The sequence below is a fragment of the Mus musculus genome, chromosome 3 (genome assembly GCF_000001635.26).
Source record: "Mus musculus strain C57BL/6J chromosome 3, GRCm38.p6 C57BL/6J".
Lineage (NCBI taxonomy): Eukaryota > Metazoa > Chordata > Mammalia > Rodentia > Muridae > Mus > Mus musculus.
The window spans coordinates 40832828-40846036 of NC_000069.6; the positions used below are offsets into that span (position 1 = coordinate 40832828).

At 40.3% G+C, this 13209-nt stretch overlaps 1 protein-coding gene across 5 annotated transcripts in view; it reads right to left on the minus strand.

The window, feature by feature from the left end:
• The window catches only part of Mfsd8 (major facilitator superfamily domain containing 8), a 28816-nt gene that overhangs the window by 14763 nt on the left and 844 nt on the right, over positions 1-13209 (minus strand). For 4 of the 5 annotated variants that reach the window (XR_375453.4, XR_867172.3, XR_375454.4 and 1 more), the window contains exons 2-5: positions 6587-6678; positions 4262-4305; positions 2342-2582; positions 1117-1230 (exon numbers count right to left, since the gene is read on the minus strand). Coding sequence is in view for 2 of the 5 variants with exons in the window: in NM_028140.5 (NP_082416.2) it covers positions 1117-1230; positions 2342-2582; positions 4262-4305; positions 6587-6678 (491 nt within the window). In the remaining 3 variants the exon portion in view is untranslated. The remainder of the gene's footprint in view (positions 1-1116; positions 1231-2341; positions 2583-4261; positions 4306-6586; positions 6679-13209) is intronic. The other variant, XM_006500788.4, reaches the window with a different exon arrangement.

The following is a 13209-nucleotide window of genomic DNA, read 5'->3' on the forward strand; positions in this document are numbered from 1 at the left end:
TCTGTGCATGTGGGTGGGAGGGCGCTCACTTGCCAGGGTGTGCCTGTGAAGGTGAGAGGACAGCTGAAGACTCTGACCTGCCCTTCCACAGTGTGCTCGCGAGGAAGCAAACTCAGCCCGCCAAGGTTGGCAGTGAGTGCAAAGGTAAAGACCCACTGAGCAATCCTGTTGGCTAAACTAATAGAATGTTAGTCACCTTCATTACAAGAAAGAAAAATATGACATTTTCAAGTCAAATATTCATAATATTACTGTGTAGGTGGTCTTTAAATTATGCACATTTACTATCACTTAATATTAAGTCCATGTTGAAACTTGGCTGAGATGATTGTCCATGGGCCCTGTCAGTAACTGGGATCTAACTTCAGCTAAGGACAAGAGCAGGTGCTGTCCTTACAATAGCACTGGGTTCAAAGCAACCAGAAAAACGTCAGTTCTGGGCCCAGGACTAACCACCTATTTTGGAGATTCTAGATAGACTTTTTTTTACCATGAGATTAGAGATTGTGTTCATCTGTAAAATGGGCAAACAATGCCTAACTAAGAGCTCTGGTATAGAGGCAAATAGTAGTGTATTAAAAACACTACCTTCAGGATGGAGAGATAGCTCAGCAGTTAAGAGCACTGACTGCTCTTCCAGAGGTCCTGAGTTCAATTCCCAGCAACCACATAGTGGCTCACAACCATCTGTAATGGAAACCTATGCCCTCTTCTGGTGTGTCTGAAGAGAACAGCACTGTACTCATATACATGAAATGAATAAATAAATCTTTAAAAAAAAGACTTATTGAAAAAAAACAAAACAAAACTAGTGTCCTTCCCTGCTAAGGCTCACTGGTGGAATGATTGCCTCGCATGCACAAAGCCTTGAGTTCTGTCTGATCTGTGGCACACACACACAATCCGGGGGATTAGTGCTTTGCTTTCTTACAGTTAGAGTGGGTTTTAGTTACGGATCTGGATCCCTGTACTTTGCACATGTTAACCCCTCTTACTTTCTCGGCTCTTCCCTCCTTCTTCCCTTAGCCACAAAGTCTCACAGGTGGATTACATGTAAATTTGAACCGCAAAGGTTATCCTGATTCAAATTTAAGTAGGCACATAAAGACCACCTACCTGGACCGAGAATAAAGCCCAGGGCTTGGCATGTGCTTGTATTAGCCATGGCATTTGTTCTTTCCTGAAGGGAAGTAGCACCAGCAATGTATGATCGGACAACGGCAACATTTCCTAGAGAGTAAAGGGTAGGAGTCAGCCTTCAGCTGTAAAGCTTACCTCACCCAGCTTTACACAGAGCAAGAAATACTAATGAATATCATGGTCCCTTCCATGCTACCACACAACAGGTGTAAGATTTTGACTGAACAAACACATAACTATGTATTGTCTTGGATACAGAAACGATGTAGCTAGGCTAGGGGTGCACATCTGTACTCCCAGCAACTGGGTGGCTGAGGTCAGCCTGGGCTGCACAGAGTTCTAGGCCAGCCTGAGGTCTATGGTGAGACTTTGTCTCAAAACCAACCCCCAACAACAAAACAAGAATCAAAAGAAAACATGCCACCCACAGGACTAAAGACACAGTTCTAGATAATGTAAAATGACATTACAATTTCAAGATTTTATCAAATAGTAGGCAGCTGCACGTTAATGGCAGACTGACTTGCTTTAAGGAAATGTGCCCCAAACTGCATAGATATGAAATACAGAAACTTAATAACTGCACTAAGAATTTAAGTAAAATACTTTTGGCTGGAGAGGGCTCAGGGGTTAGGCATTCACAGTGCTCTCTTGTAACACAATTGAGCTCAGTTCCTAGCACCCACTTCAGACACCTCACAGGCAAGGTAGCTCCAGCTCTGGGCAATTCAGTGCCATCTACTGGCCTCTGAGGTTACTCACACTTACACATTTTCACAGACATACATAATAAAATAAAAGTTTTAAAAATGTATCAAGCAGTTATTTTTAGAAAAGACTCTCTGCTAGGACCCACAGAACATTTAAAATATCATTTACTGCTTCTAATGCAAAAAAAAAAAGAGCATACTATAATTGGTGGGGAAAGATAGAACCAATACAATAGGGCAAGCAAAGGCCAAAAATAGAAAAGGATGCATTCAAGAAGCCTGAGAGGGCTCCACACTACACATAGCACTTAATGTGTGCCCTGAGGGTGAAGACTGGTGAACATGCACATAACAGAAGGATCATGGACAGAGGCAGAATTTGCTGAACCAGGGATGTGAAACTGAGAAAGGATGACACAGGGGAGACATGGCTATGAACAGGAGGAAGAATGTGACCTAACATACACAAACACACATACATGCACAGTTACCTGCTCCAAATCCCACCAATCCACGAGCAATCAACATGTAGTATTTATTATGAGCAGCTGGCACGTGGACATACGCATATAGGCAGTTGGCTGCCACCGAAATAGAGATGGAGACGATAAGAGGTTCTTTTCTCGGCCTATAATTAGACCATAAGCCAAATAGAGGTGAAGCTACCATTTGGCCAAGACTATATGAAGCAATAACCCAGCCCAAAAAACTTGCATCAGCTGTCTGATCAATCTGCAGAGAGAAGTAAATGCTTTGAGAGTCATTACACAACAGCAGGCTTAGCTTCTGGCAGTCACAAACATTCCAAGGCAGATTTCTACATGTACGTAAGTCTCAGAAACAAGTAACTAAGTGCCTGGGAACATGGCTGCTAGGTCACTTGGTAAAACTATAATTACTTGTGGCGAATACCCAGGCTGTATTGTAGAGTGGCTGAACCACCTGAGTTCCTACCAGAACGGTTGTGGGTTAGTATTTCTGTGGAGGACTAATGATACAGAGATGAAGTGATGTCAACCCTTCACATCCTCAGAACTGACTCCAGGACACCAGAATGAGTGCACGCATAAGCCTTTTACATAGAACATGTTTGCAAACCAACCATACATCCTCTATGGGTGTAAGTCATCTCTGATCACTTATAATGCCTACTACAATGCAAATTCTGTAAACATAGCTGCCACTCAGGACAGTTCAAGGAGAGATATTTCCAAACCATGGTTTCTTAAATCCTTTGGATACAGCTTCAGGATGAGGAGGAACAGCACACGTTTTCTGGCCCAAACTGGGTAATGGCAACCAGAGACAGCTTTCTGGAGGACATGAGAAGTGAAGAGATGTGAAGGGTGAGCCAAAAGGTAGAAAGGAGAAAGGGGAGGAGAGAGGAAGGAAAGCACAGGAAGGAAGGAAGGAAGGAAGGAAGGAAGGAAGGAAGGAAGGAAGGAAGGAAGGAAGGAAGGAAGGAAGGAAGGAGAGAGAGAGAGAGAAGGAGCTGGTAAGGAGCTAAGATGACTGTGTGCAGCCCTGCAGAGCCTGGGCCACTGAAGTAAGTTAAACACATTGCTGTCTGCTTATCTGCCATAGGCCAAAGCCTAACACACATGGATCTCTGCAAAATCAGCAAGCAAAGAGTGAGCTGATAGAGATACAGAGAATTTACAGTTAAGTAATCAGCGTTAAGAGGCTAAGAGTTCCAGGTGAGGAGAGGACGGTGTAAGCTCTGACCTTCACACACGAAGAACGAGACTGAACCAAACACAGACACTTTTCTTGTCACTGTTCTAGGACAGAGCAGTTAGCAACTACATAATGTTGGCATTGTCCTAGGCATCGTATGTAATCTAGAGATGACTGCAGCATACATCTGAATGTGCACACCTTATATGCAAATACTACATCACTTTATGTAACAGACTTGCACATCCACACATTTTGGTATACTTTTGGGGGACCTGAAAACCAATCTCCCAGGAATATCAAGAGAGCCACATTGCCTATCCTTTACACCAGCTTTCCTGAAAACCCAAATTAATTCCACAGGAAAACGTGAAACTATTCCTCAGAAATATGATCTGTACACTTTAAGAATCCACTTGTCTTCTTGAGCTGCTCTTCCCTCGGGAGGATGCAACAAGGTAGTGACTCAGGGACAACTGAGTAAGTTGGTAACCACAGCTTTACTCTGTCTGCTACTCTCCAGGCAGTTGTCTGCTTCTTGGCCCAGCACCCTTTCTGCTTCAAATGTTTCTGTCTGTACAATAAAGCATATGACCAACTTATTGAGTAATTATTACTCTAAGTTATTCTAAAGAGATCAAACTACAAAATACTAAAGACACTCTTTAGACAATGCTCAGTAACATTAGAGTTACCTCTACTATTAGTTCAAAAACAGAGTGAAGTGCACAAACCTTTTGAAGATATGGCCAGATGGACATTATCACAATAGAAAAACCTGCAAAGAGGCAGACATGTTTACTTGCATTATAACGATGTAATCACTATTGGAGCCATAGCTTTTGGAAATACAGCAAAGATTTTTTTAAGATATTCTAAACCTGACAATTTATATACACAATGCTTATTTTATCAAGCAGTAAAATGTTAGTTATCGGAATAATAATAAATTCTAATAACAAAATAGAAACAACGAGGTAATTATAGTCCCTGACTATGCTTGATCTAGCAAGGGCAAAAAATTTGTCTCTCTCCTCTCATAGCACACATGAGTGCAAGAAAGGCCACTTTATCAGAGGGAAATTGTCTGTACTGTTTGAAAGAGCACTTCACTGCAAGGAAGCGAGGGAGCTGGAACACCATCTCAAGGGAAGTAATATGAACTAACTTACTTGAGGATGCCATACTTCAGAGGCAAAGTCCTGGTTTCTGATAGGTTTCCCCACTCAATACTATAATGGAAAAACTCTTACACTGTTTGTCAATGTTGCCCTTTTCTGTTTGTTTGTTTTACTTTTCTGTAGTCATAGGGGAACCTCAAATTCTAGGTATGTACTCTACCACCCAGTTACAGCCCAGCACTATTGTCCATTCTAAATGTTAGGCAAATCTAGTCAGAAATTATGGAAGGCCTACTCTTAAATGTTTAGCTTTATTTCTGGGAATACTGGCCCATCTCTGTAATCTCAGCATTTGGGAGGCTATTGTAAGGGGATCAAGAGATTCAAACCAACTTGGGACATTGCTTTACATAAAGAAATGTATGTTTAAAGTATACAATTCATGTAGGGGATAGGAGAGGGCAACAGGAGGGTGACTGTATTTACAGTGCACTACATAGGGCTGGGATGATGGGTCAGTGTGTAAAGTGCTTGCCACACAAGCATGGAGACCTTAGTTTGGACTCTCAGGATTATAAAAAGCTGGATGCAGAGGTCATCATCCTAACCCTAGTGCTAAGGAGAGGGGGTAGAGTCAGGCAGATCTGGCCTCTTTCACTAAGCATAAAGCCCTAAGATTCATGCACCATGTAGTAGTGTTTCTACTGTTCTACTATTAGTGTTTCGTTCACAAAGCCTTGGCTTGGGCTGAAGGGATGGCTCAGTGGTTAAGAGCACCTATTCTTCTAGAGGACCTGCATTCAGTTCCCAGCACCCATATGTTGGCACACAGCCATCTGTAACTCTGGTTCCCAAGTTCCAAGGGACCCAACAGCTTCTGACCTCTTCATATATACACGTGCAGGAAAAATACTCACATAGACAAAATAATAACTGCAAAAGAAAAAATAGAAGTCTAGTTTTTTTGAGATAGAGGCGCAGTATGTAGCCTGTGCTATATAGGTTCCAGAGATTGAACTCAGGTCCTTAGTTGAATTTTATCCACTGAGTCATCCTGGTGTCCCAACATCTGTTTTGAATATAGCCGACTTTATTATTAGCCTCATCTTCCTGTTTTTGTTTTTTAAAGTTTTTTTTGTGTTTTGGCTTTGTTTTGTGTTCATTATTATTATTATTATTATTATTATTATTATTATTATTATTTTATTTTTTGGCAGTGTTGGGGACCTCAGGACTCTGACCATACTAGGCAGCACTCTATTACTGAGGTGTACACAACTCTCTAAGTATTTAGAATTGAATTGTCTCTGATGAATAAAAGAGTTAAAAAGCTAATTCTTAGGCAGACCTGGTGGCCCACACGTGTAATCTCAGCACTTAGGAGACTGAAGCAGGAGGATTAACAGTGTAGGGGACACAGTGAAACTCTCAAAATATCTCCCAACCAGAACATTAAAAAAGTACATTTTACAATAAAGAAAGTTACATCAAGTAAAATCTCTAGCATGCCAATTAATATCTGAAGCAATTGTTTTCTGTAATAAAACTTGAAATCGTTTCTTAAGACAGTTGAGTAATAAAAACTATTTTAAAGGAAGAAATCAAATCAGTCTGGTATGATGGTACACACCTATAATCTCAATACTAGGGAGGTTCAGATAGTAGAACCCTGAGTTCAAGGCCAGCCTGGGCTACATAGTAAGGCTTTTTCTAAATAGGTAAACTGGGCATGCATTTAATCCCAACACTTGAGGGAGGGAGCAGGCAGATCCCTAAGGCCAGCCTAGTCTACAGAGAAAGTTCCAGGACAAGCAGGGCTATACAGAAAAACCTATCTCAAAAAACAACAAATAAATGGATAGGTAACTAATCTTCAAATTGTCCAAAGCTAAAGCATTTTACTCTGAACTGTAGAGCTGTGTAGCTTCCGGCACTTACCCACACTGCTGAGGAACATGGTAAGGTAGAGAATCCTCACAGACTTCCATCTACTCTTGTAATGCTCTTGGGTTTCTATCTCGCTCCATTCTCTAGGTGGAAAGAAGAAAAGGGTTAACAGAGTTGAGAGTTCCTAATCTCAAAACTCCAAATCCAAAATGTTAACTGTGGGCGGAGATTCCCCCATCTGACTTCAGTGAATTACAGCAAAATGCACGTGTACTATCTCCTCCAAAGATCCAGGAACTAGAAAACCCCAAGCATTTGGGGTAATGCACAAGTTCTGGACCTCCTGATCACTAGGAGCAGGTATTTATGCATTAACAATTGGGCCACACTGTGGTGGCACAGTGCTTTGATCCAGGCACTCAGGAGACAGAAACAGGCAGATCTCTAAGTTGGAGGCTAGCTGGTCTACAATCAAGTTCCAGAACACTCAAAGCTAAATAGAAAATCCTGTCTCAAAAAACCAAACCAACAAACTAAAGATATGAAACGTATATAACAAGCAAAATTTATTAATATTGGCTATGGTTACACTAATTCACCTCTGAAAAAGCATTTTAAATTTCCCTGGATTCTAGGACTGTATTAATGCACCACTAGACACAGTTATTTAGAAGATACAAGATACCTTTTAAAAGTAAAACATTTTTCAAAGCAATTATTTCACTATTTTTTTTCGCTTTCAAGTTTTAGTGTTTATATGGTGTGAGTGTGCATATGGTGGCCTGATGGAAGATATGGACAGTCTGGCTAGCCAGGTTGCTCTGGGACCCCTGGCTCTTTCCTTCGATGCTGGAATTACAGGTGGGCCATCATAACCACATGGCATTTACATGAATTTCTAGGGATCCAAACTCTAGTCCTCTCGCTTGCACAGCAAGCATTTTAACCACTGAGCCATGTCCCCAGCTCCCCTTTTCTATTGCTACATGCAAGAGAAAGGTATTAACCTAACAGGATGAATGAACACCCTTTCTCAAGAAAAGTTACATAAAGTAGCTACAAGAAATAGATGTGCCCCAAATGGGATATACTGAAAATTAATTACTATGAGAATGGTGAGATGGGTAAAGGTTCCTGCCCAATGACCTGGATTCCCTTCCTAGAACCCACACAGTAGAATTAGAGACCTCTACATGTATAACATGGCACACACGTGCCTACACACACACACACACACACACACACAAATGACTGGAGAGATGGCTCATCTGTTAAGAGCACTGACTGCTCTTCCAGAGGTCCTGAATTCAATTCCAGGATCTGATGTCCTCTTCTGGTGTGTCTGAAGACAGCAATGATATACTCATATACATTAAATAAATAAATAAATAAATAAGTCTTTTTTAAAAAGATCTACTTTTCTGTAATTACTCTCATGTTGCTGGCACTCATTCTTGATGAAAGCATATTACTTTTGCTGTGAGCTGTTCTGACTGGAATGATGGAACCTAAGACGGTGCCAGCCTGGAGCTTCCTGGACCACCGCCCTTTGCTCTGACATGAATTACCAAATAAGTTCTACTCGTGGACCAAAGAGCTTATGTGATAGAGCAGACTGGTTTTTGTCTTCTGAATAAACTTGTAACTCACTAAAAGTGAGTATATAACTGACATCCTACCTCTGTAGGTGATGCCTGAGTTTTATGCTCATTAAATGACCGTATAAGTACCAAACAGAGTTGGCAAATTTACCTTGATGTGGTTATTGCTCTTTCAACAAATCCAGAAACACTTAAACAGAAAAAGTGCCCACTTATGTTCCAAGAGTATTTTCTTTTGGAGAAAGGGATTGGTTGATTTGTTTCTGTTACCACTATTATTTGTTAAGAAATGGTTCTATGCCAGGCTGGCCACAGAGTCTAAATCCTCTTCCCTCAGTAAAGTTCTGGTACCACGATGTCTGTGGTCCCAGAATATTTTATAAAATAGACTGTGATGCTGTCAAATTTAATCATCATTGAAAAGCTTTCTTTTTTCAAATTTAACGGCTTAGAATTGTCAGAAGGAGGCTGGTAGTAGCACATGCCTTTTGATCCCAGCACTCGGAAGGCAGAGGCACGTGATTCTCTGTGAGTTGTAGGGCAGCCTAGATCAAGTTCCAGAGCAGCCTGGGCTACACAGAGAAACCCTATCTCAAACAAACCACCAAAAAATGGCAGGGAAGAAGAAACATGTTTAGATGTACTATTTGCCAAGGATATTTCATTACTGATATTTGTGTGTTTCGTTTTTATTATATTTACTCATGTTTTATTTTTTACATTTGTGTTTGAGTGCTGTAGCATGCATGTCGAGGTCAAAGGATAAACTGAGAATCAGTTTTCTCTACCCAGTAGATCCAAGAATCAAAGTTAAGGTCATCAAGCTGAGAAGCAATCTCCTATATCCACTAAGCCATCTTTCCAGCCCCCATTACTGATACATTCTGAGTACTTAAAGCACTGCAGATATAATATAGTGACCTACACACAGACCTTTTAATCGTGATATAAAATATCTGAAAAAGATAAACATGTATTACAAAATCAACATACTTGAATTTAATGTATACCATTGCAGTTAATTACATACTGGGAAAAGCATGCATCATTGAATCTCAGAATATGGATTCTTGTATCAATTTAATACTTTGCTAGTATTATACTTTTAGAGACGCATTATTAATCTCAGATGATTAAAAATGAAACACATGATCACTCTATAAGAAGGATCAGGGTGGTAGTGGCACTAGCACTCAGGAAGCAGAGGCAGGTGGAGCTCTGGGCTTCAGGGAGTTTCAGGACAGTCACAGCTACATAGTGAGACCCTAGTTAAAAGAAAAAAATCTTTCCTGGCCAAAAGGCAGTTACATGTTCAGTGCCAACCTTGGTATGTAGTGGATCCAGGATACCCAGGATTGTAAAGTGAGAACTTGTCTCACAAAAAAAAACAAAAACAAACTTTTTTTGCCAAACCCATAATCCTAGCACTTAAGTAACTGAGGCATAACAGGTGTCTCAACATTAGACAAGGGGTCAGGAATTAAAGGTCATCTCTCAGGCTACATAGGAACTTCAAGGTCAGCCTGGGGCCCAAGACACTCTGGGAAGAAAAAAAAAAAAAAAAGGTCAAGATGCTAAGAAGATGGCAAGCTCCTCACCAGCCTGGGATGGACAGACAGCAAGACTTTGCCTCTAGTTTTTTTGTTTTTGTTTTTAAATTTACTTTTATGTGCACGAGTGTTTTGCCTTCATGTGTATCTGTGCACGACATTCAGTCTGACATTCTCAATCATGGGGACCTGGCAGCCTGCACTTCTCAGGGAATATATTAGCATTTCTCAGTATTAGTTATGTGACACTCTTGTGACTAAGAAAGTCCATGGAACTAGATTGTGAGATAGCCCTTAGGTACACTGACCCAGACCTAGTAGTCAACTCTTACATGAGCAAAGATAGGACCAGTAACAGCCAGTAAAAGTTTGCTTTGTTTTGTGATACGGCATCTCTCTAGGTAGTCCTGCTGTCCTGGAATTCGATATGTTGACCAGGTTGACCTCAGACTTACAAAGATTTGCCTGTCTCTGCCTCCCAAGTGCTGGGACAGTTCTAAACTAGAGTTCAAAACAGGATGGAACCAACACATGAACAATACTTGGCTTGTATGAGTATGTATGTGTTCATTGCATTATTAGAGCTACTAGAGAAACAATGGAACACAGTATAAATTGTATAATACTCCTTAATTGGTGTTTCTAATTATATTGGTGGAGTTTTGTAAGGGATGTATTTGTTCTTGGAAAAGGCAGACTGCAATAACATATTCGTAATATCTGAAACTTACTTTACTTTAGCATTAGATGTGTGTGTGTGTAAAGACAATTGACTGGTGAAGATAAACTAATTGGGAAGAAAAACTAATTGGTATTAGGTAAATTATTTCAATCTTTCCATGTATTTGAAATCTTTTAAAGTAATAAGTATATATTACGCTTTTTTTAGATTTATTTATTTATTATTATATGTAAGTACACATTTTCAGACCCTTCAGAATAGGGCATCAGATCTCATTACAGATCCACAGTGTGGTTGCTGGGATTAGAACTCAGGACCTTTGTAAGAACAGTCTGCTCTCTTAACCGTTGTGTCATTTCTCTAGCCCCCCCCCCCATAATGCTCTTTTTTAATTTAGAAGGAATAACAGAATATGGATGTTGATTTACTGAATTAGCATACGTTTTTTATTTTGATGACACATATGTTAGATGGCTGAGGCTGAGCTTTACAGACTTCTGCTTTACAGGGTTGTAAGAAGAAAAACTGAACCTGGGTGTCATGGCGCATGCCTTTCATCCCAGCACTTAGGGGGCAGAGACAGCAGGATCTCTGTGAGTTTGAAGGTAGAAGCCATGTACATAGTAGTTCCAGGCCAGCCAGGGCTACATAGTGAGACCCTGTCTAAACAAACAAACAAAACCTAAAACAAACAAACAAACAAGCAAAAAATGCTGTACTTCTTTCCAAGGGGATTTGTTTAACGTTTACCTTCTATCTACTAGTTCTGCTGTATCCTGGCATTCATTTTCCTGATGGAATTCTCTCTCAAGTAAAACCATGGTGTTCTAATATTTTGATAACCACAGCTCCAGATGGCAGAATGTTTAACAAATATATGACTTAAAATCCAAGAAAAATACATAATACACTGGCATGAACTGAACACCTGGGTAAAACAATATGATTCAGTGAGTGTTTTTGCACAGAGTCTGGGGCAGAGCAGCACTGCACTTTCAAAATTCGCTCTGGTCTCACTACAGAAAGGCAGAACAGCCAGACTCAGAACTGGAGAGCAAGAAGGGTGAGCATCTGGAGAGAGCATACTGATATAACTGCAGACATATGACAGAAACAAAAGGTCTGCACTGTAAGACAAGCATACTAGTACCTGCCTGTTACTGTTATTGCACTACGAAGGAGGGAAAGCAGGAAGACCCTAAGTTCAAGGCCAGCCTCTACCAGACTGAGCTGTGAGCCAGCCTGGGCTCCAAAGTGAGAACTTACCTGAAAGGAAGGAAGAAAGGAAGGGAGTGAGGGAAGAGAGGAGGGAGGTAATGCAGACATGTTAGGACAGAGGGTGCAGTAATATTTCTTTTATTGACAAACACTGAAATAAGAATTTGAAGTGTCTGTAGCATTTCAAAAAAACCTAAGGTAAGGCTAGCAATCTATAATCTTTAGGTCAAATCCAGACACCACCGGTCTTTAGCTTGATAGATAAAACTGGTTTACAGGTGAATAGTTGTTACCAGATGACAAAAGACTAACTTCAAAGACCAAGTTTCTCGCCAATAGACCAACCTACTGACTAAACAATGCACTCATTTAGTATGATCTGCAGATTTTCTCTTCTAAGTATCTATGCTATCCATGACTTTGCCTTTGGGCCTGAACCAACAAATCTAAACTATACACCAATAGGACTATTACAGAAAAAGTGGTCGGCCTCTGTTCTCTTAAATAGAATTCATAAAGGAAGTCAGTTGAGAGCACTAGACACTCAAGAAAAGAAGAAGGATCTAATCCAATTACATCAATAAATCCTGATTAGTCAATCTTGTTTGATAAGGGTTGCTGGCTTACTATACTGAACTTTGTACAGTAAAGTACAAGTGAGCAAACCCTGCAGTTAGTCATAGCTAGGGAATCAACTTATGATTTTAAAAACAGCATACATATTTCCTTTTAATTTTTAAAATGCTAAACACAGAACATAGAGTTCAATCTAATGAACTCTTCATGGACAGGAACATCTGTCCATCTTCACCTATAGATGAAGCCTAACACAATCACTTATTTAAAAGGGAGAGAAAAGTAAGAGAAAATGTGTTTAAGCTTATTTCAATCAAAATCATATTTCTGTGGTTAGCTGTACATATATAACTCAAGGATCCCACACTCTTTCTGGAAAACACAGGCCAGACATGAAATACAACAAAAGAAAAGCAAGCAGCACAAAGAAGGCTAGGAAATGGAAATGCCACAGCCCTATGCACGTGACTAACAGGGAGCTCTAGCCTGGCAGAGCCTGTACATCAGAAGCACAAAATTACAGTAAGTAAAAATAACTTCAGGGTCCCGGCAAATAACAAGCCTGGAAGAAAAAAAGTTGTTGGCAGGAGTTGCAGGTAACATAAATGAGGGTTGCTGACAGATTTCAAAAGGGAGAAGAGGGATGGCCTCTTCTAGGCGTGGAATACGCAGGGCAACTATAGAGCTGTAAGAACTCCAAAAGGATTGCGGCACAGCAAAAAGCAGGGCAGAAGCCAACAGCTTCGAAGGTCTCAACAGGCCTGGGGGATGCAGCTCTTTTAAAACAAATGTCAACACTGCTACTTATTTTAATCACCTCAAGATAAAAATCAAGAAACATAAAATTGTAATCCATCCTCTGGCCTCTGTACAAAGCATGATGCATGTGCCACCCGTTCCCCCTCAAAAAATGAACCTAATAAAACACACACTGCGCTTCAAATAAAAGACTCGATGAAATAATACTTATTGCTTCGTAAAAGTAAGAATACATATTGCTACAGTAAGACAAGCCCAACTTTTCTAAATTAGTGCTCATAAATTAGG